General features: G+C 53.8%; 1 protein-coding gene across 11 annotated transcripts; it reads left to right on the top strand.

The window, feature by feature from the left end:
• Positions 1 to 41: 41 nt before the first annotated feature.
• HEMK1 (HemK methyltransferase 1, mitochondrial release factors N(5)-glutamine) lies at positions 42 to 22,809 on the top strand. Of its 11 annotated transcripts, none has more exons than XM_082702462.1 (13): positions 42 to 170; positions 939 to 1,083; positions 1,214 to 1,591; positions 1,881 to 1,972; positions 2,278 to 2,371; positions 6,436 to 6,567; positions 6,897 to 6,961; positions 7,234 to 7,283; positions 8,416 to 8,524; positions 9,348 to 9,443; positions 9,591 to 9,704; positions 22,061 to 22,163; positions 22,261 to 22,784. In XM_082702462.1, exons 3-12 carry the CDS (start codon positions 1,364 to 1,366, stop codon positions 22,158 to 22,160), a joined length of 1,080 nt encoding a protein of 359 aa, XP_082558588.1. In that variant the 5' UTR covers positions 42 to 170; positions 939 to 1,083; positions 1,214 to 1,363; the 3' UTR covers positions 22,161 to 22,163; positions 22,261 to 22,784. The 11 variants fall into 11 exon arrangements, with proteins under 11 accessions (XP_082558588.1, XP_082558592.1, XP_082558591.1 ...); XM_082702458.1 differs by having other exon boundaries at positions 134 to 203; XM_082702467.1 differs by having other exon boundaries at positions 138 to 203; positions 1,214 to 1,553; positions 22,261 to 22,785.
• Positions 22,810 to 23,169: the final 360 nt, after the last annotated feature.

The following is a 23,169-nucleotide window of genomic DNA, read 5'->3' as shown; positions in this document are numbered from 1 at the left end:
CGCAGGCGCTTCCCGAGTGGAATCCAGGAGCTCTAGGAACCCTGGAACCGGGTGTGGGAGCGGTCCACCCGAGCCCTTTCTCGGACGTGCCCACCCCGGAAGCAGGGCGTCCGAGGGAGCGCACCGCCGGTCACGCATATCCGGAAGCCGAGCCCGGGCGGTGTCTGCAGGTCGGCGGGCGGGCGGGGTGACTCTTCAGGCTGGTATGAGGAGAAATGGGAACCGGGAGGGGGTCTCCTGGCCCCCTCCAAACCCCCGCTCCCCCACCCCGCGTTATGTAGATGAGGAAACAGGCTTGGGGAGAGGCGGCATTAAAGATGCTTTGCAGAGCTGAGTGGGAAGCTGCGCCCTTGGCTTGTGGACGGAGCCGCCTCTGGAGTCCGGAGGACCTGGGTTTGTGTCCTGCCTGGGACAGGTCTAGCTAGGTGATTTTAGGCAAGTCGCTTTCCCTCTTGGAGCCTCTTTTCCCTCCCAGCTTGTCTTTGAAGATGTGACACCTAGACGGTGCTCCGTACATGCTGGTTTGGACCTTGGTCTGTGCGAAGGGAAAGGGAACCGCTACTTTAAACCTTCTGTTAAACCTTGTTTGTGACAACTTAAATATAAAGTTAACAAAAATTGTCAGTTTTTTTTTTTTTTAATACCGGGCAATTAATGCTGACCTTTAGGATTATGAGGTCAAATGGGGGTGGGGAGGAAGAGTTTTAGCATACAAATCAGTCACAGCATGTCAAAAGCAAAGCCCCCAAGCAAAGGCAGCCTCCTCTGTCTTGTAATGTTAGTTAAGATCAAGTAACATAGAGTCCCTTCTGTGTGTTGAGCTGACTCCCAGGCACTTGATATTCATTGTCTATGTACTGCTTGCTGTGGAGTTGGTGTTATTTTACCCATTTCATGGAGGAGGACACTGGAACTTAGAAATGATGATTTTTCCCAAGGTCACACACGCTAAGACGGAACAGATCTGTTTAGCCCTCAAGCGTGGGCCCAGACACATCGCCAGGGACTGAGCTTTGCATTCAGCCCACTTCAGCTAAAAACATGAAGAAAACATAACTGGTCAAGACAAGAAGAATCAAAAAGGTGGGCGAGGGTCTAAAATGGAGTTAAGGAGGTAGCAGAGCAAGAGCATGTCCTCTCTCAGGCAGCAGGTCAGAGGGGAGTGGGTCACACAATGCTCAGCTGCTCTCCTGGTTCTCCTTCTTCTCCCAAGGTGGCAGTCACATCCGGACCAGAGCCACCTTGAGGAGCCAGAGCCCATGACCATCTCCGCCTGGTTGGAGCCAGTGCTCATATTTAGCAGCTGACATCACGAGGAAGATTAAGGGACCTGGGAACTCTTGAGGAGAGTCTTTCCCAGAGAATGGAGCTTGGGGGCCGAATTCTCTGGGCCTTTCTTTCTGGCCCCGGGAGGAGGGGAGGCACCAGGGGCTGGCCCTTCAGCTCATGGCAACCCCATCTGCCTCTAGCTGGGTCATTGAATGCCACAGAGCTGGTCAGCCATTGGACTGCTATCTTTGAGAAGAGGGGCATCCCTGAGGCCCAGGCATCCAGTGAGTACATCGTGGCTCATGTCCTTGGAGCCAAAACAGTTAAGTGCAGTGTTGTCAAGAGGGGAGAAGGGTGGGGAGGGAGGACCCTGGGGAATAGCAGCCAGGCTTATCTGCCCCACAGAGAGTGCTGAGCTGAGAGTGATGGGAATTTTCTGAAGGAATGTCTGAGGTAGATCATTTATTCATCTAATGAACTATTATAGTATGTATCAGGCAGTAGGGGATCAGGGATGACCGAGATGGCCAGTGTTGGGCCCACAGTGTCCACATCAACCTGGGTCAGGCCCCTAGATCAGGAGCCAGATACTCACATTCTCTGTGGGGCAGTTTCAGAGCCTGAGACCAGTACTTTGCACCCAGCCTCTGACCCCTCGGCAGCTACAGTGTGTCCAGGAGCTGAGTAGCCTCCGATTGCAAAGGTGAGCACCGTGGGCCAGACCTGAGGGCTCTATGTGGGGAATAGCCCGATTAATTCATGGTCAGGAAGGAGGGAAGTATCTAAGGACTGGGAAGGTGTTGGTATGAGGTTTTGATGAGAGGGAGATCACATGAGTAGATAGGAAGAAAGGAGGGAGGGAAGGCCTTGGCTTGGCTCAGAGTCCCGGGGCACAGGAGGCATGACCCTACCTGACATTTTTGGTATTCCCCAATGGTATTTCTCAACCCAGTCATGGTCCTGTTGGTCCGGGCTCTGTCACTGATCACCCAGCTGCCCCCTATGCAGGATGCCTGTGCAGTATATCCTCGGGGAGTGGGACTTTCAAGGGCTCTGTCTGAAGATGGCCCCCCCAGTGTTCATCCCTCGTCCGGAAACAGAGGTAGGTGTGCCACCAAGACTGGGCGGGATGGAGATGAGGGCGGGGTTTAGGGCACATGTCTTGCCCCAGACTTCCTCCAGGGGGCGCTGGGATCCCATGATTGTGGTTCTCAGAGTCCTTGCTCTTTACCCGTGTCTCCGGGTTGTCTGGGTAGGTGGAGCCAAGAGTGCAGGGGTCTCCTGCTGGCCTCCTTGACTGTCCTCATGTCCCAGACCACTGCTCCAGTATGCCGGCCTGGCCCACCCAATCCATGGGGGAGTAAAATGCCCTCCTCCTTGTCAGGAGGCATAGGTGAAGTGGATAGAGTTTCAGCTGAACACTCAGAGGCATGGTACATCTATGTGACCTCAAGTCAGTGTCCTTTCTGGGCCCAGATGATAAGAGGGTTGGGCCTCCAGACTAGGGAGGAGATCTGTAAATTGGGGGTCCTCTTAGATCTACTGTATGGTCAGGTAATTACCTGTGGTCCCTCAAATTATTAGGATTAGGGATTGTGTGGCCCCAGCACGCTGTACCTGGGTGAGGCACACCTATTCTGGGAGAGATGCTTTCTGTGGCCCTTCTTGGGCTTCCTCGTACCTTGTAGGGAGTGAGAGAGCAGAGCAGGTGGATGGAACTGTGTGGGGGCTGATGGACAAGCTGGAGGGCACTGAATTCTGAGGAGGGGTGTTTCTCAAAAGGTACTCAGGCATATGACCATTCTTGGGAAAGATGAGACTTCATTTACCCGCCCAAATAGGGACTCAGAGCCCCTCCTCACCTTCTTAGCCTCTCTCCCCCAGCTGAGAAACCCTCTGGCTGCATTCACTTCCCCATCATGTGGTTGAGAAGCCACGTCCTTGCCTTATAGCCCAATATTGGGAGGGACAGTAGGGAATCTGAGAACTTCCTGAAGTCACAGGGCTGCCAAGGGGAGGAGCATGGGGGCAGCCTTTGGGTTTTCTGACTCTGGGTCGGGGCCCCACACCTCCCATGAGGCTACACCATCTGAATTTGGACAAGCTGGGACAGGGAGCAGGATGTAGCCTGCCATCTGTGGCCTCTTGGGAGGCCACCTCGTGTCTTCCCCAAGCCTGTAACCTTGGCTGGGAGGTCACTTACTGCCTCCTGAGGCTGTCAAGGGTCAGGGCATGGGAAGGAGGCAACCATGATGACCTTTGAGTCCCCTCAGAGCTGACCCGGCATCAGCCATGTGCTCCAGAATTCTGAATGTCGGGTGTGGACTTCCGGCTCCCATATGGGGCTTCCCCCACCATTCCTGTGTGGGTCTGGGCCAGGAGAGCAGCTCTGCTCTAAGGGGGGGTGGGAAGACAGAGGGGGAGGCTGTGGTTGGGAGGCTAGGTCCTCACCTCACTGTACACACGTTTCTGAGAACTTGCCAGGTTTGCCCCAATGTGAAGCCGCATGAGGGTGCTTTACCAAGAACTTGAGAGGACGTGGCCTGTGGCAGGGAGTAGGGAGAATGGGGGCAGGGGAGAGATCTTGGTGCCTGTGTACTTTCCATCCATTACAGGGCAATTTCTGATGACGGGGGCAGAAGTCAGAAATGTGAAGCTGTAGGTGGCGTGTGGCCCAGTGAGTTGGGCTTTCCCTGTGGGTGGCAAAGTGGCTCAGTCCTCAGCCTGGCAGTGTGTATAGTGGGAAAGCCAAGGCTGGGAGTGTGAGCCGTTCCTATCCAGCCTAGCGAGGTGAGGCTTTGTGGGGTGTAGGAGGCTCAGTACCTTGTCTGTGATTGGCTCAAGGGAGGCAATGCCACCCTTCTTGGGCTGCCCACCCAGAGCATCCTAATGGAGGATGCTGGCAGCACTCAGGTCCTCCTGAGGCCTGGGCCGACCTCTTGAGGGGATATGGGGTCCTGTTGAGACAGTGGCTTTGGCAGAGCCAAAAGCTGCCTGTTTCCCACATTCCCCCCCAATCCCCATCCCATCATGCTTTTGGATTCTTCCCTTACTTACCTGGAAGAAGTGCCCTGGGTCTCTGATCACTTGGCTTTCAGCCTTGCCTAAAGAGCCACCAATTTCAGGCTGATGGAGGCTGGAGGCTCTTCACTTGGTGAGGAGGAGAGTTTCTGGACTTTTATGGGTGGTCTCTACCCTTAGACCCCAGGTGGTCCCATAGCCAAGAGGATTCTCAAGTGGTCTGGACTGTAACAGAGGGGTTAGAGGGCACTGGTGGTGGTGGGGACCCAATCTATCAGCGTCACGTCACCAGGGTGTTGTTCATATATATGGTATGTGTCTCTCAGGTCAAGGGTGCTTCTGAGGAGGCTAGCCAAGAGGTCATTTCCAACCAGAGTAGGTCTGTCTGTGGCCAGGAAACCAGGAGAGGCTCACGGCCCTGACAAGTCCCAGCTATCTGACCAACCAGTACGTGGTCAGTATGTGGCCTCAGCGCTGAGACCACGGTCCCCCCCCAGCCCTAGACTGCTTGCTCTATGTCAGTCCCAGCGCTGAGGGTCCAGATTGCCACAGGTGCCCTTCCTGTCTCCAGCTGTGACTGGTACAGGCCTGGAGGGAGCAGGGGGGAGGAACAAAAAGGTTGGACCCACTGGCCAAGTTCTACCTGCTTTGAACTTGCTGCCCTGGAGGCAGGTGAGCTCTCTGCTCTGGGGATTGGGAGACCTGGAAGAATGAAATCCCTTTTGGGATTCAGCACTGAGGAACTTCTATGGAAAATGGGTCTGAGCGATCTGGAGCCACTTCGCCAGACTGTTAACTTTGGAGATCTGGGGGGACCTGGTAGGGGGTCTGAGACTAGTGGTGGTAGAAGCCACTAATGGTGGCTTCCCACAGCTGTTGAGAGCTTGTCAAACCCTTGGGAAGAAGCCAAGAGGCCACCTGAGGATCAGGCCTTGCCTCTGAGACATACTGTGATTGGTTAGATCCCTGGTCTTCCCATCATAGAGACTTCATTCTTGTAGGAGAGGAAACCTCATCCTAGACTTCAGACTCATGGTGAGGAGATCCATGAGAGAGAGCCTGGCAGGGGGTCAGGAAACCTTTCTGGAGGGCGTGGACCTCTTTATAGATGAGGGAAGCTGACCCCTCTGCCCATGCCTGGGATCCCAGGAGTCCCAATTAGGGTGACTCTCCTAAGGCCTACCTTTTAGAAGAAAGCACACTGCCCTTCCCTGGCTCCGTGCCTGGCTACTTTGTCCCTCACTCCACTGCTCATTAGAACCAGTTGGCTTCTGGGCAGCAGCAGCCCTCCACTCTTACCTCTACCCCCTGTTGGCTTCCATGCACAGTCCCTGCAGGTGGCAGATGGTGGACAAAACTTGAAAGCCTTTTGTTCCCAAACTGACACTGTCTACAAGTGTCCCCCAGCCCCCAAGTGTGGTGCAGTCAGGCACTTCCATCACATCATGCCCACTTACCCTATGCCCTGTGTATACTGTGGCCCCTTAAGATATGAGGCTCAGGGAGGACTGTATTCTCCCTACCGTGCCCCACCCCTGTGAAGGGAATTCCCTGTCCTTTTGGCCTGGGAACCTCCCTGGGACCGTCCTAAGTTCAGCTCTGTGGAGAAGCTGGGGACATTCCGGCTCCTGATAATAGCCACCGTGAGCCGTAAGTTGGGCTCCAGGAGGGGCCTTGGCTTCCTCAATGGCTGGTTGTGAGGATCCAACAGATTAATGGAGGGAAAGCTCTGGAAGCAGGGCCATGCACAGAGGAAGTGGCCAGGGACCACCAGGCATGGTTCTTAGTATTGCCATGAGCCCAGAATGGGAGGCTGTCTGTAAAGGGCCAAGCTGGGGTTTATTGAACACTTAACCACGTACTGAGAATGGGATCCGTGTTTCGGGAATGTGGTTCTGTGGTTTCATGAATGTGCCACCCCAACGAGGCTGGTTATTGTCAGCTGCTCACTTTTACAGATGGGGAATCTGAAGCAGGGAGAGGCAGAGTGACCTGCCCATGGCATGACACGAAGGTGGCTTCAGCCACCCCCGACTCCCATGCCCCACCTTCACACAGAGGCTAACCATGGTTGGGCTTCTGTGTCAAAACCCCGAGGGGAGCAGGGGGGCCCTAACTCTGATTCCAACCCCTCTGTCTCCCTAGGAGCTGGTTGAATGGGTACTGGAGGAGGTGGCCCGGAGCCCCTGTGTGGGAGCCCAAGGTGGCCCCCTCATCCTGGAGGTGGGCTGTGGATCGGGAGCTATCGCCCTCAGCCTGCTGAGTCAGCTTCCCCAGGTGAGCCCCCTTGGCATCCCAGTGCACCACCCTGAATGGACTGGGACTGCCCCTCATTGTCCCCACTGACCCTCCCCCACTCATCTCTGCTAGAAGCACTTGAGAGAGATGTCCAGATGTGGGAGGACGGGGCTGCCCCCAGCCCATGACAGTCACAGCCTCTGATTCCCGTCCCCTTCTCTCTGGCCACACCCTGGCTACAAAGAGGGAGCAGCTTTGGGGTATTTCCCTTAATCTCTGGTAGAGGGATGGAGGAGGCTTCTGGTCTCCAAGCTTGGCTTCTTTGGGCACGTTGCCTCCTATGTACCCTTCGTTTGTTCTTGAGGCAGAGCCGAGTCATTGCGGTGGATAAGGGAGAAGCTGCCATCTGCCTGACCCAGGAGAATGCTCAGAGGTAGGTGGGCAGGGGGACGAAGGGGGAGGGTTGGGGAAGTCCAACTCTGGGGCATGATCTCAATCCCTGTTTAGTTATCATACTCACTGATACCTGCTTTCCACTCTGAAGAAAGGGAAGGTGGGGCCGGGTGGTCTGGCGTGGTTCCCACAGGGTTACGGAGGACAGTGGGCACCAGAGATCTATCAGTGTAAGAAGGGTTTATTCTCATAGTCCTGGTAGCCACAGGTGGGAGTCTCCCCTGTACTCACCCCCACTTCCCATCTCTCCAGGCTGCAGCTGCTGGACAGAATTCGGATCGTCCCTCTTGATGTAACCTTAGGTATCTTCCCTACTGATCTTCCTTGGGGTGGGGGCCCTATAGGCACATGGGCTCTCTGGTCGCTCTGCAGAGATGGAAGGAGGGCTTCCCCACCATTCATTTATACATGCCCGCGTGCACACACATATGCACACATACATGGGTTTTCAGACCAAGGCAAGCCCCTGTTGCCTCGTGGGCTGACCTGACCCATGCAGGGACTGGCCAGAGGGTCTTTGTTACTTTCTGAAATCCCCGTAACTAAGGAGTTTTTAACTAGGGCTTGTTTGTTGTCAGGAAATAAGCAGAAACTCAAGAGAAAGCCTTTAGGACAAAATAGTTTAATTTTTTTTTTTTAAAGATTTTATTTATTTATTTGACAGAGAGAAATCACAAGTAGGCAGAGAGGCAGGCAGAGAGAGAGAGAGGAGGAAGCAGGCTCCCTGCTGAGCAGAGAGCCCGATGCGGGACTCGATCCCAGGACCCTGAGATCATGACCTGAGCCGAAGGCAGCGGCTTAACCACTGAGCCACCCAGGCGCCCCTTAATATTTTTATACTTGCCTGCCCTGCCCTTGTCTAGCCCAGGAACGGTCCGGCTCAGCCACACCTTTGCAGAGTGTCCTTGGCTTCTTGCTCTGATTCTGGCTGTGTTACGTATCCACAGGGTCTTTGAGCCTTATATGCGTCCTCCCTAGAGTGTGGTACACCTGGTGTAGCGCATGGCACCTGGACGGAACCAGGAAACAGAGTTGCGAGGAACTGACTGATGAAAACCAGCTATGCCCTCCATACGCTCAGTCCATGCTGGCTAGGAGGCAGTGGACAGCAGGACCAGTGGGGCTGCAGAAGACAGAGGCCCTTGCTTTGCGCAAGCAATCAGAGAGGGCTTCCTGAAGGGAGAGGTTTTTGAGGAGGTTTTTTGACAGGAAGAAGAGAGGGCAGGGATATTCTAGGTGAAGAGCTGCCATCTCAGAATACACATGCTCCTGAGCAGTCTACTGGTTGGGGGCCATGGGCACTATATTGCAAGCCTGGGTTATCAGGTCCAGAGATGGGCTCAGGGTGTGGCTTGGGGAGGGGGACTACCCAAGAGAAATGGTGGCAGATAGAGCTGCCACCCATTCCCTGTTGTCTGTTCCCTTTGACTGTAGAGGGGAGCTGGACACACCTCCTGTCCTGGGGTCCCGTGGACCTGGTCGTCAGCAATCCTCCCTACATTTTCCACCAGGACATGGAGCAGCTGGCCCCTGAGATCCGCAGGTGCAGGGTGTGTTGGGAGGGAGGCCGGGCCCGAGAGGGCCTAGTGGGATGTGACTGTCCTGGGGAAGTACAGGGAGGGAGAAGGGACTGAAAAGGGCAGCGATGTTGAAAGAGAGGCTCATTCTGGAGCCCACAGACCTGCTTGATTCAGCTTCTGCCTTCCTACTGAAGACCACTGGATAATATCTGAGCCTCATTTCTGAGCTTTGGAAGGGGAGTAGTAGACCTTTGCAGGGCCATGGGGAGGACCTAGCAGACTCACAAAGCAGATGTGATCTAGAGTACACAGTAGGTGCTCAGATGGGTATATCATTGTACAGAAGATTGAGGCTTGGAGAAGAAAGGTGCCTGGTCAAGGTCAAGTGGGGCTTAGCATGAAAGCTGGGACCAAGACCCTACCCCAGGCTTTGCACTGAGCCATCCTGTTCTCAAACGGGCTGAGAACCGGGGGTAGCCCAGGAGTCCTTGGACAAGGCAGCGGTAATGTGGGTCAGGGTGCTGATTCCTCTTTTTTAGGTTCTCAGGAGTGTTCTGGGTCAGCTCCAGGCCTCCCCAGACCAAGCATAGGAGCAGCCTTCTTGTGGGGAGACCCTCATACTCTGCTATCAGTCAGGGGGGTTCACTGAGCAACCCAGCACTACCTGGTGGGGTGCTGCCTATAGGAGGTAGGAGACTCAGAGCTGCCATCTGGGGGCCTCCTCTTCTGGGCCCTCAGGTTTTCTGAAGCTGAGAGTGTAAGTTCCACACGGCCCTTTTGTGGAGGGCCCTGCTCAGCTCTTCCACACTCTTGAGAGGCTCTCACCTCCCTCTGTTTCCCCTTCAGCTATGAAGACCCACTAGCCCTGGACGGTGGGGCGAAGGGCATGGACATCATTACCCAGATCTTGGCCCTGGTACCTTCGCTCCTGAAGGACTCTGGGTATGGATAGGGCGGGTCTCCTGGGTCTGTCCCAGTGTGTACTGGGCCTGCCCTAACATTCTTACCCCACCTTTCTCAGCCCAGGCAATGCAGAAGTGCAGGTCCCAGCCCTGCCTGGTTAAGCTGACCCATTTCTCTCCCATGTAGGAGCATCTTCTTAGAAGTGGACCCAAGACACCCAGAGCTTGTTGGCAGCTGGCTTCAGAGCCGGCCTGACCTGTCCCTTGATCTTGTGGCTGTGCGCAGGGACTTCTGTGGGAGGTGAGCTCTCCCCACTCCACCCTACCCCAACTGCCACACTGGTCTTTCTACCCAGGCCATCCACAGCTCTGGCTGTAGGAAGAGTGTGCTGTTTCCACTTTCTGCTCATCCTCTGGGACCCGGGCAATAATTGGCCTTTTGCCCCTGTTTCCTTAGGCCCCGGTTCCTGCATATCCGGAGGTCTGGGCCACAGCGTGGCTGCCTTGCGGATGCCTGGGCAGGGCCCCTGCCTGCCAGAGTGCCTAGCTGATCGTTCTTCCTGGAATGCCACTTGGAGGGAGGTGATGGTACCTTCTAGAACCCAGACGCTTATGACATTTCTCATGGTTCTGTGATTCTACATTTCTGTATGTTCTGTATTTCTAGAAGACTTGGAGGTAGAAGTGAGGGTGAGGATGTCCTTCCTGGGGTGGCAGAGAACAGGGCACCCATAGTATGGCCCAGAGCTGAGCAGATCCAAGTTCCCGGTCTGGTTCCATCACATCAGTATGGCCAAGGGCAGGTTACTCAGTGTGTCTGTGGGTGGAATTGCCTTGGGGATGTTGGAAGATAGGGCCAATAAAAGGTTGAGAGACAAATAAGTAGTGATCTAATGTTTTGTTACTGTGATTTGTGGGTCGCCTGATCACTCATTCCCAGGCAGTGCTGGGGGTAAGAGCCTCCTCCTGCAGGTCTGGCCATGAGTCTCCCACCTAGTGGGGGTGTGGGAGCATGGTATGGAGAAAGGCACAGGGGTGCTCTTCCTGGTCTTGGATACCAGGGGGCTTGGCACCGAGCAGCTCACTCCTGGGGTTTGACTAGCCCTCCATTGCCGTGGGTGTGCTCCCACACACTTCCCTGACTGGGCCTAGGCTCTGAGCACAGGAACGTCATCTGAGCTTCAGCTCAGAGCTGGTTGCCTGCTTGCTGGAGGGGAGTAGGAGGGGGCTGCACTGTTCTGGTATCACATGTCCACACTGATTTAACGGAAGGCTTATGTCAGTGAGGAGTGAGCAGGTTTTATGTTTACTTTTTATTCTTATAGCTTCTGGCTAAAACATTCCTTCCAAATTGACCTTGGAGTTTCAGATAGCCCCTCTGTCCCTGGTTGGGGCTGGGGAGAGCGAGAAGCCTGGAAAAGTGGGCACCCGCTTGTGATTTCCACCCCAGCTCTTGTCTGTGCAGACTTGTAGCTGCCAGGAGGCCTAGAAGCCCAGCCCACCTGTCCATAGCAGCAGTGAACCTCCAGGTTGGCAGGTACTAATGTGACCGTGCATCACGTTGTGTCCAGAGGAATGTGGCAGACCGAACTGGCTCACCCCACTAGCACTTCCAAGGGCCTGAGCTGGTGGTGCAGCAGCCAGAGGCAGTGTGGTCTAGTGGGCAGCCTCCTGTTCTAGGGCTGTCTCCCCATCGGGAGCTCAGGCAGCTCCCTTCCCTGCAAGAAGCTGGCTGTCCTCTTTCTAGGGGCAGCACAAGGTAGCAGCCTCATGTGAGTGTCAGCCAGGTAGCATCTGTCGCTGGCATCCAAAGGTTCGCTTTCTGGCAGGCCCTCCCCAGGAAAAGACAGGGCCTGCCTGATATCTCATGTGGGGAGGTAGCCAGGTGGAGATGGGAAGCTAGGTCCCTGTCTTTGGGGGTCCCTACTGCTGGGGTCCTCCCTGGCTTGAATGGCTGCTTCCCCCCCACACGTACTGTGGCTGAGGCTCACATGTGCCTTAGCAGGGACCACATGGTGGCTCCCAGGGCTCCTGTATCCTGCCCCGTATCCCAGCCCCAGCTGCATGGCCTCCTTTGAGGAGGAACAGAGACTCCCGGTCATGGCTGGCTGGAAGGAGCCTGGGAGGGGGCTGTAGGGCACAGCCAGAGTGAGGCTCCCGGCTTTTGGAGCCCCTTGTGCTTTTAGACCTCTGCCTGTGTCGGGCCTTACTGCTATTGCCCTCTTCCTCCTGCCTGTGTCCTTCTGCTCTTGCTGTCTTGAGCAGCATCTCAGGGCAAGTGCCCTGACCCGGCTGTCTTTTGCCCCTTGTCCCACAGCCTGGGCCACTCCTCAGCCAGTGCTGGCTTTCCTGATGGTCTCACCCTCCTGGCTTCAGACCCATCATTGAGGAAAGGTCTTGGCCAACATGTGGATATGATATGTGAGAACATGTGAGGAGAGTAACATTGTGAGGAGAGTAACAGTGTAGGGACAGCTGGGGTCACTGAAGCAGGAGCCACTTTTGGAGACAACCATTCCCAGAAAACCGTCAGGCCCCTCCTGTCCTTCCTCACAGGGTTTGAACGCCCTGAGGTCTAGGCCATAATGGTCATGGCTCTGCCTGGGGAAAGCCAGGCTCACTTGCCATATTGTCCCACCTTCCTGGGGCCAGAGCAGAGATGCATTGCCCCCTGTAGCATGTGTCATAGAGCAGATGGTAGAGTACAGGCTCTTCAGGCCCCTGAGGTCTTGAGGGACATGCCTACTGCCCACCCAGCCTCCTTTAGCCAAGTCCTAAGCATGGCGGGGGCAAAGGAGTCCTTGACTGATGTTCTCGGAAAGCAGCTCCATCCCATCTGCTGACAGTTGAGGAAACAGGCTCTGCCTCACAGTTGGATGCTTGTCCTAACTGCCCACGGGTTTCTCCATGGGGGCCCATCTAGCTGCTCTATTGAAATGTGTCCCCCAAACCCTTTCCTGCCACCCGCCTGGAGCTGGACCCTGGGCCATTAACTGCTGCCAATCCTAGCCCTAAACCCTTGGCTGTCTCCTCATGACTTGAGTGTGGTCACCGTGTCCTGCAGAGTCCAGGTCTGAAGAGTTGGGGGAGGATGGCTGTGGGAAAGGACCCGCAGACCCTTTCAAGGCCCCGTCAGTGCTCTGGGTAAGTTTCCATTAGAACAGTGGGTGCCACTGCTGAACAGGCTTGGAGAACTGCTTTAACTTTTTCAGACCAGCATGTCCTTCTCTGTCCACCTTTGGATTCTTTAGTCTGCTGTCCCAGACCGCAGCCCCCCCTGCAGAATTCTTAATCCCCTAAATACAACTCCTTCCCTTCACCAGCTGTTCCTTTCATCAGGAGTGCCTTGCCCACCCCCACTAGTCCAAATGATCCCCTCCTCCAGACTCCAGCAGAAATGCTGCCTCCTTCAGAACACCCGCCCTGACCTCTCTGTTCTTCCCACCAGCCCCTAGCCCACATTTCTGCCAATACCAATGACATTCTGCCCCATCCATTTGAAAACCTCCCTCATCTCTATGTGTTTTCTAGAATGAAGCTGGGACTTCCTGTGCGGCTCACAGCTGATCTGACGGCAGCGTTTGCGTATTCTGGCCAGTAGGGAGAAGGCACGAGGGCCCAGCCTCCCACCCCAGCTAGACAGCTGTCCCGGGGGAGCCGTGGCTGCTAATGGGCTGGAGTGCACCTGATCTGTGCCCAGCCTCTGCGCCAGGAGTACAGGCTGTCCTTGGCGGCCCCAGGGGCAGGTGCCAGGTTTCCTGGAGCTCTGGGCCCCAGCCAGCCTCCAGCCAGCATCTTGGCCCGAATAGCAGCCTGATCCCCCGTCACAAATAGAGTCCTGATCCTGGATCAGCCCTCTGGATGGGGCTGGAAGGGTCTGGGCATTGGCAAAGCAACCCTCCCCATCCTGTGGCAGATCGAAAAATGGCCCCAGAGATGCCTGTGTCCTAAATCCTCCCCAACCCTCTCAATGGGTTACCTTACACGGCAAAAGGAACTTTGTGGGTGTGATTAAGTTAAGGATCTTGAGATGGAAAGATTAGCCTGGGTTATTCAAATGGGTTCGGTGTAATCAACAAGTGTGCATAGAAGAGCGGGGCCAGACTGTCCGTCAGAGGAGATGTGAGGTAGCAGAGCTTCCAGACAGCTAGAGAAAAGGGCTGGGAGCCAAGGAATGCAGACAGCCGCTAGACGCTGGCAAGGGTGATGAAATGGATTCTCCCCTAGAGCCTCAAGAAAGACTAGAATCCTGCCAATACCTTGATTTTCACCTAGTAAAACTAATTTTGGATTTCTGACCTCCAGAACCGTCAGATGACAAGTTTGTGTTGTTTTCAGCCACCCCATGTGTGCTGATATGTTACTGCAGCGATAGGAAACTAATTCAGACTACGGTGCCTGAAGTGAGGTGCTGCTTTAACACATGCTTAAAAAGGGAAGTGGCTTTGGCAATGGGCAGGGGCCGGAGGAATTTTGCGGTGTGTGATAGATTGCCTTGAATATCTCTGAGAGGTGGGGTGGCTGGGGTAGGGAACCCTGCTCCATCTGGAGACCTAAGCTGCCCAGGCCTCTTACTCACAGGTCTCGCATGGCCTACAGCTGGCCCGTACAGTGAAGAGACTAGGATAGTGCTGTGGGTGGGCCCTGGAGAGGCTGACCTGGCACCAAGAGTAGCTAGGGAATGAGGCTGCGATCAGGGGAGGGGAAGCGAGGCTGGTTTGCACCATCCATCTCCAGTGGCCTTCAGAGAGGATCTCAGAGACTGGATCTAAGCCTGGTTCTGGCCCCCGTGGAGTCATGTGGCTAGCCCAGCACCTCTTGAGAATGTGAGGATGAGCAGGGGCCCTGCCCTCTCTGGGTTGCAGGTACATCTGTGAAATGGGCATGGCGGTCCCTGACTTCAAGCTGATGGACCTGACCCTGCCGTGTAAGCTATGGTGAGCTTGGCTCCTTCCAGCCACCTGCAGGGCCCAGCTTCTGCTACAGGCCTAGACTGGGCTCTGTGGCTCAGATAGAATTAAGTCATTCCTGGGATTTTCATCCTATGGTTCCCAGAGCTGAAATGACCAACTAGAGTCTTTGACCCTGTCCTCTCTGGGCTAGGACCAAGACTCCACTTTTGATGAAGGGGACTCAGGGCCTCTGGAGACGCCACCCCACCTGGCCAAGGCCTGGGGCTCCTGAAGCCACAGCCCCAACTCAGGGGCCGCAGGGAGAGCTACTGGGAGGCCAGACATGGGCTGGTGTGGCTCCTGGCAAGTCTGAGACTGGATTCTCCTGATACGCTTTGGATGAAGCCCGGGGGCCTGATAGTAATAGATGGGGTGGATTGTCCACTCCCTGATCCTCTTTCTAAACAGAAGGAAGGGGGTTACTCAGGGTCACATAGCACTTGCCTCCTAACTCCTGGTGCAGTGCTCTCAGCCTCCCTTGCTGCCAAGGGCCTGGGTTCATTTACTTGGATGGTGTGGCTGTTTCATACAACTCTTCACGTAGCTCCTATAGCAACTCCTGATGGTAGCGCAACCATTGCTGAGGGGCTGGATAGAGAAGAGAGCGGCCTGGGCCACAGTGGGGCCCATGACTGACAGGAGCCTGGGGTGCCTGGAGCCACCATACACTGGGGCATGGGGGAATAGGGCCAGTCAGCTTAAGGGTGTGGAGTGCCCTCACCCCAGAGGCAGTGTTGGGCAATGGATGGGCTTCGGGAGATCCAGATGCAACAGGCAGGGGCAGAGTTCAGAGGCAGGCCTTGAAGCAAACTTGAGAAGACCACTCTCCCATGCCTGAATACGGCCAGCAGCTGTAACCGGGCATCTCCATGTGCCAGCTGGTACCAGGCGCAGCACACCCTGGCGTCAATACTGTCCGCATGTCAGGAGTGGCTTTCTTGGTCCCTAGAGAGGTGGAGAGACTAAGGCTTAAGTTGCCCAATGTCACACAGCCAGGAAGTGGCCATGGTTGGGGTTTGAACCCAGTCCTCTGATCCCCCAGCTGGGGTCCCGGTGTGGGGGCCACCGGTGTGGGGGGAGGGGTTGAGCAGGCCCTGGAAGCTGACTGCAGCTCAGGGCCTCAGTTCCCAGAGAGGCTCCCATACCTATGGGCAGGGGAGCGGCCAGGCTCACCTAGGCTACCAGGCAAAGGGGAAAGTGGCGAATTGTCCAGAAACCGCAGATGTAAAGCAAGCTTCCTTCCCTCCCAGGTGCACAGCTTTCATACTAAGCAGGGGAGGAACTAGGTGAAGGGCCCTGTGTGCAGGGCAGGGGAGGGCAGTGAGAAGGGCTGCTACCAAAGGGGACTGATGTCCTTGGCTCGTGGCGTGGGGCTGACAGACCCCAGACTCTGCTTCTCGGCTGACAGGGGGAAAGTGAGTCCCCGCTCAGCAGGAGCGGGGTGAAGCATGTTGTGGCCAATGAGGCATTTTAGGTCCCCAGGTTGGAGGGGGGGCGGGTTCTGGGAGGAGGTGCCCGCTGGATATGCCTACCACACTTGTTGAGGCTGTTGCACAGCTCAAGAACTGACTACAGGTCCCTGCCTCTGCCTGCATGGAAGTCTGCCTTCTCTCCCACATTCCGCCCAGCCACTTGGAGCCATGGGGATGGTTCTTTCAAACCAAGTTTCAAGTGGAACTCAAGTATGTATTTTTACAAAGAAAAAAGTCATATCTTACATATAACATTATTATTATTTTTAGAAGATTGATTTATTTGACAGAGAGAGAGAGAGGACAGGTGGGTGGAGGGACAGAGGGAGAAGCAGACTCCCCGCTGAGCAGGGAGCCATACGCAGGACTCAATCCCAGGACCCTGAGATCATGACCTGAGCCGAAGTCAGCTGCTTAACTGAATGAACCACCCAGGCGCCCCAAACATAAATTTATTTTTAAAGTTCACATTCTCAACATTTTCTCAGCATTAAGTCCATCAAGAACAACAGTGAGGGTGCCTGGGTGGCTCAGTCAGTTAAGCATATGCCTTCAGCTCAGGTCATGGATCCCCAAGTCAGGCTCTCTGCTCAGCAGGGAGTCTGCTTCTCCTTCTCCCTCTGCCTGCTGCTCCCCTGCTTGTGCATGCTTTCTATCAAATAAATAAATAAAATATTTTTTAAAAAATAGCAGTGAACACACGTTTGAATTGGGGGCTGGGATAGTCTTATGTCAGCCTCGGAGATCCATTCCTTTCTGTGTTTGATTTTAGTGACACAGGACAAAATGACCCCCTAACCCTCACAGATAAGTGGTCACAAGTGTTGGCAGTGTTTCTGAAGGCTGCCTCGCAGTCTCTCATTCACAGGGACAGCAGGAGAAGCCTTATTTCAAGCTGAGCGCAAACCTGGGTCTCTGGACACAAGCGTCATAATTTGGTGGTGTGCCCGTTTGAGTCTGTGTGTGGTCTTTTATTTTTAAAAAGATTTTGTTTTTATTTATTTATTTGTCAGAGAGAGAGAACTAGCACAACCAGGGGGAGCAGCAGGCAGAGGGAGAAGCAGGCTCCCCGCTGAGGAAGGAGCCTGATGTGGGGCTCAACCACAGGACCCTGGGATCGTGACCTGAGTTGAAGGCAGATGCTTAACCAACTGAGCCACCAAAGTGTCCCTGTGTGTGATTTTTTAAAAAATTGGGCTCTTTATAATAACTAAAAATATGAAAAGACAGGGAAAGCAAGAGAAAGAAAAGGAAAGGAGGAAGGGAAAGGAAGGAGGAGGGAACTCATGGGGTTTCTTTGGGTTCTTGGGACGCCAGCCTCTGCCGCTGCCTCTCCTGGGAAATCTGCCCTGGCTGCTTTAGCCCTACCCATCCTAGAGATTCCCAGAGCCGCCTTTCACCTAGCATCTGTCTCACCAAGCGAATCGGGCCCATCCGCTCCTGAAAAGTCTCAGGATCCCACAAGCCCCTCTTGGCTCCAGGGTGGACGTTCCAGGTACTCAATCCCTGGTTCTGGGGCAGGGAAGAAGGCTCCAAGCAGGGACAGGGACGAGGAGCTTCCCTGGGCTCTGTGGTGGTATCTCCAGGAGTGAAAGGACTGGGGAACCCAGTGCCCCTGAAAGCCTGGGGTTTCTGTAGTTCTGGGTACCTTCATTTCTGGGAACTTGCTGTGCTTTGGAAAGAGAGAAATGAGAAGCAAAACCCTAGGGCCCAGCACCCCCCTCCTTCCTGCCTTCCTTCCGCTGAGTCACAGCCAAGAGCCCAGTACCTCAGCCTCCTCTTGGGGCCGCTTGGGTGGGGTGGAATTCGGGGTCACGTGAGGATGCAGCATCTGGGACAAGTCCTCTTTTCCTGCCAACATCCTCTGTGAGGTTGCTGGGCTGAGGCTACTTCCGAAGCTTGGGGAAGGGGTGACTGAGGTCTTTATCTGGCCTGTCTCCCCTCCTATTACCAGGCCCATTGTTCACCTGTAAGCATTGAGCACCAACTGTAAACCAAGCCAGGGGGTGGGGCGGTTCATGTGGGGTCCTGTCATTGAGGAACTCGTGGACTTGGACAGGGACCCCTGACAGGACCCCAGTGTGTTTGCTCTGGTCAGCAATGGGGAGCCATGGGAGCCTTTAGGCTCTGAGAGAGCACATCACACACACACATCACAGACACCTGTATAGCCCTCCCCAGGGACCCGTGTGCACATGCATATGAACGGGTGTGGGACTGGAGCATTTGGGTCCACATCCATGATCACAGGTGTCCATGCAGGGCCTGGTTGGGGGAGTTTGAGGCTCTGGGAGTCAGGCCAGGACCTTGTGTTTGTGTGTGGGGGAGTGTCACCCTGTCTTGGAGGCCCAACCACTGTCTCTGAGTCATGGTAGCCCATGGGAGCCTGAGGACTGTGCCCCTATTTCATGGGAAAGAAAGCGAATGTCCAGAGAGGGCCCATGCCTCGGCCAGGATCCCATGGCAAGTTAGGGGAGATCTGGGAGCGAGGGAGCCAGACCTGGGTGCCTTGCCCACATCCCTGTCCTCTTCGACCTGGCACTTGGGGCTTGACACCCCCGACGACCACACTGCATTAAACTCTGGGAGATGACATTGGTGATCCTCCCAGCAAACTCACCTGAGGACCAACCCTAGATACCCTGGGGTTTATGGACCATTTCTGGGGGTTTCCCACATACCCCGTCTCTGGTTGGGCCGTGCTAGATTCTTGGAATGCTCTCGCTTTCGGCCTCTCCCTCTCTGGTACTTGAATGATACCCAGACTTCCATATTCTAATTAAATGCTTCCTCCACTTCTCTGACCCTGTGGAAGGTTCTCCTTCCTCTGGATTCCCCTGAGCGTCTCCCCCCTTATTTCCACCTCCTGTTTGTCCACCTACTAAGCATAAAATTGGTCTCTAGAGGCCTAGGCTGGCAGTGGAGGGTCCTTGAGGCAGAGACAGTGGGAGCCACACCCAGGCCTGCCCAGCCCTTTAGACTTTGCCCGTCACCAGGTTGGGCCTGGGACAAGGACAGGAAGCTGCCTCTCCTGGGTATCATCACCTGTCCCCAACTCTGCTCCTTCTCTGATGGCCCAGCCAGGCCCCATGTGTCTGTGTCCTCTGAGGGAGGAGAAGACTGCCCACTGACAGAGAAGGCTTGGAGCAGTGCATTCGAGGCAAGATGGGTCCCTCCGAGTTAGCCATTCCAAGTTGTTTTTATTCCTCCATGCCCAGAGCCTGTGCCCGTGTTTGGCCAGATGAAGGGTGGGGGCTGACCATGTGTACAGAACCCTCAGGTTTGGTGGCTGCTGTTATTTCATTAAATGGCCCTGGACCGAGTTCTCTGCTCCTTTGCAGAGCTCTTCCCTTCCACTTGGTCTCCGGAAGGGGCCAGAGGGGCTGCCTTTGCCCCACGAGGCTGTAGGCACCATCACTGCCTGGCCATGCCCTCATTCCTCCCCATCCCTGAGAGCTAAGAATTATGTCCAAGGCTACAGCTACTGGCTTTGCTCTGTCTTCGGGCTTGGACCCAGCCGGCCCAGCCTCTGGGACAGCCAACTTGCATGCAGCCTCTCGTGCAGGGGCCCAGCGCGGGGAGGACGTCAGGGTCCTGCCTGTGCACCTGGCTCGGAGCCCTAGAGAAAGTTTGGTGGGTTATGGGGTGTAAGGGGATAAAACAGTCAAGAGGAAGGTGGTTTTCAGTTTCTCACGCCTCATTTCCTCCCCTGGCTCTCGGAGGCCCATGCCCCTCGTGAAAAGTTAGCTTTGCTGCTTATCTGTCATACAGTGTTTGTTGTTATTTATTATAGGGGGGGATGGCCTAACTGGTTCTTGCAGATGCGTGGGAAAGCTGTTAATTTATGTGGTTTATCTTATTTTTTTAAATTATTTTTATTTATTTGTTTGACAGAGATCACAAGTATGCAGGGAGGCAGGCAGAGAGAGAGGAGGAAGCAGGCTCTCGATGCGGGGCTCGATCCCAGGACCCTATGATCATGCCCTAAGCCGAAAGCAGAGGCTTTAACCCACTGAGCCACCCAAGCCCCCCTATGTGGTTTATCTTATAACTCCACTTCTTGGCTCCTTATAGATCTGTTGTTTGTTGCTTTTCTTGGATTTTTTTTTTTCATTTAAATTTTAGTTAAGCATACAGTGCGATTTGGCTTTTGGAGTAGAATTCAGTGACCCATCCTTTACATACAACCCCAGTGCTCATCACAAGTGCCCTCCTCTGTGCCCATCCCCCACCCACCTCCCTTCAGCAACCCTCAGTTTTGTTTTCTGTCCTTAAGAGTTTCTTATGGCTTATTTCCCTCCTCTCTTTTTTCCCCTCCTTCTCATATGTTCATCTGTTTTCTTTCTTAAATTCCACATTAGTGAGATCATAGGGTAGCTTCCCTTCAATTTCCTACATTGATATTCTACCACTGAAAATGACACACTTGTCTTTTTCTTTCTAACATTTATAGCTCTTACTTATTTTCCTTGTCTTTTGGCTTGGCTAACATCTTCAATATAATATTGAAAAATGGTGATGGCTAGAGCCCTTATTGTATCTTGTTTCCCATGTATGGAGTGATGCCTCTGGTTCCTCCCTCTCCAGTGCACTCACTTTGGTATTGGAGAGAGACAGTCTTTCTCTAGTTAAGGGTGGCTCTGTCTAGTCCTAGCTGACTCCTTTTTGCTCACTTATTTTATGTTATTTATTTAATTTTTTAAAAGATTTTATTTACTTATGGAGAGAGAGAGAGAGAAGGAGAATGAGCAGGGAGAGAGGGAGAAGCAGGCTCCCCTGCTGAGCAATGAGCCCAATGCGGGACTCGATCCCAGAACCCCGAGATCATGACCTGAGCCAAAGGCAGCTGCTTCACTGACTGAGCCACCCAGGTGCCCCTGCTTGTTTATTTTAGAAGCTTCTTTATTTGCATCATTTGTGCAATAAAAACTAAGTGAATGTTTGCTGATGTCAGGCTTACCCTTGGTGCCAGGGTATGAGGGAAAGATTGGTGCAGATGCTCTTTATACAGAGCTCACGGCCTAGTGGAAGATAGAGGGAAGGAAATGGGCCCTTGTCCTTGGACCACACGGCATGCACTTGACGGCAGTCTGCTCAGCACTGTGCGGGGCATTGAGGGCAGGGAGCCCTGGGGATGGGCAGTATTCAGGTGAGGCCCTGCTTCCCTGGAGCCCTGGTGGGGCCAGAGACTCTCCCAACTGAAGTTCCCACACAGCAGCTGCCATGTGGCCTGAGGCCTTCTCTGATGCTTCGGGCAGCTTGGTAAGTGGCTGAAAGTTCATCCTCTGGAACAGCCCTAGGCCGGGGAAGGTGGGGGTTGGCTACACACTCCCGCTTACCCACTCCTTGGGTGGGGCAGCTGTGAGGTATGTTCTACTCCATCTCTCAACTAAGGACAGTGCCTCGGTGGCCCACAGGGGATCCCACTCCTTAACACACCTGGCTAAGTGTCTTTTCTTTCCCTGCCTCACTTCTTCTCTCCTGTATGTCAGGAACTAGGAAAGCCTTGAGATTTTGCCCCACTTGCAGGCTAACAAGTTAGCCCCTTATATTCCCACCGCTGCTGGCAGAAGGCACCAGACTCATGGTTCAGAAATAAGGGTCAGTTTGTTACAGTAACAGCAGGATCAGCATTTTCTTGCACTGCTTCCCCAGTTCCCACAGGGGGACCCAGGAAGCACCAGCAGGTGCCCGCATGTGCAGTGGGTTTGCATTTCAAGAGAGGAGCCCCGGAGTCCAGGGCCTGAATGTTTTATAATAGGCTGCCAGCAAACTCGCCAACCTTGGCCTAAGAGGGAGCTGTGGTCTTCGCTGTGCTGGACAAGAAAGAAAGCTGCTTTTTTCCATAGAGGGAGATACTCTCTCTGTTTTCTAAGGCTCTTCAGTATAATAATCACCCTTGAAAGGATTGTGTGGACAAGGGAGTTATTGCCTCTACAGGCAAGGATACAGAAGTGGGAGAGAACCATGGAGACTTATCTCACAACACTCTACTGGTGAGTCGTAGTTTCTGAGATCAAGACCTGAGCTGAGATGGAGTCAGTTGCAGAACGGACTTGGCCCCTCAGATCCCCCCTACTGTTGGTTCTTGGCATCACCTCCCAAATAAACTACTTGTATTTGGATCCTTGTCTTAGGGCCCACTTCTGGGGGAGCCCCTCCGCCATGCCCAGGCAGGGAGATGACACTAAAAGGGCATTAATGGATTTCTGATGGGACTCTCCTTTTCCCAGACAGACCTGCCCTGCAAATGATTCAGGGGAGCGCGTGAAAGAAGAAGAGGTTTCCTCACCCAGAATCGATACTGTTGTGACCCCAAGGGAAGTGCTCTAAAGGGTATGCTCTTATGGTTTCCTTTTTCATGTGTAAATATTTAACATATATGGTGGTTGCCTGTCTGACATAGACATTGGACTTTTCTTTTTTTCCAAAGCATTCCAGTACCGTTTACTGGATATTGTGCCTGGTCTCTTGCTGCTCTTTTCTCATCTGCCTAGGGCCTGTCATTTACATCATATCACCAACACACAAAGGATCAATTCACAATAAATGGACTAAGAATATGTGGGCATCACCATCCCTGGGGATCTGCCACTCAGCACAGGCACAGTGTGAGGCAGACCCAAACACCAACTTGGGATGACACCATTTGGGCCCGAGGGACATGCAGGGAGGTTGTGACCCTGCCTCAGAGTTCACCGAGGATGTGACTGTGAATTGGGAAGGCTTATTTCTATAAAAAGAGTTAACAGCAAATAAAAATTTCCAAAAGTTAAATAAAATTTTAGTTTTAAGTCTTTTTTATTTAAATGTTAACATTAGGGACGCCTGGGTGGCTCAGTTGGTTAAGCAGCTGCCTTCAGCTCAGGTCATGATCCCAGGTCCCTGGAATGGAGTCCCGCATCGGGCTCCTTTCTCAGCGGGGAGCCTGCCTCTCTCTCTCTCTGCCTCTGCCTGCCTCTCTGCCTACCTATGATCTCTGTCTGTCAAATAAATAAATAAAATCTTTAAAAAACAACAACAACAAATAAATGTTGACATTAGTTCATTGTAACTTGTAACATATATTTTGCCTTTTAATTTTACCAGTTTCGATTATGGTTAAAATAGCCTTTTGGAGTATATTTTAAATACTTTTCCGTTTTCATTTTTATTTATTTATTTATTTATTGAGAGGTAGGGTGGGGTGGGGAGGGGCAGAAGGAGAGGGAGGGAGAGAGAATCTTAGTGTGGGGCCTGACACGGGGCTTGATCCATGACCCTGAGATGATGACCTGAGCTGAAATCAAGAGTCAGATGCTTCATCAACTGAGTTACCCAGGCGCCCCAATACTTTTCAATT

Source organism: Mustela nivalis (genome assembly GCF_964662115.1).
Source record: "Mustela nivalis genome assembly, chromosome: 1".
Classification (NCBI taxonomy): Eukaryota; Metazoa; Chordata; class Mammalia; order Carnivora; family Mustelidae; genus Mustela; species Mustela nivalis.
This window is presented reverse-complemented; position numbering and strand designations above follow the sequence as displayed.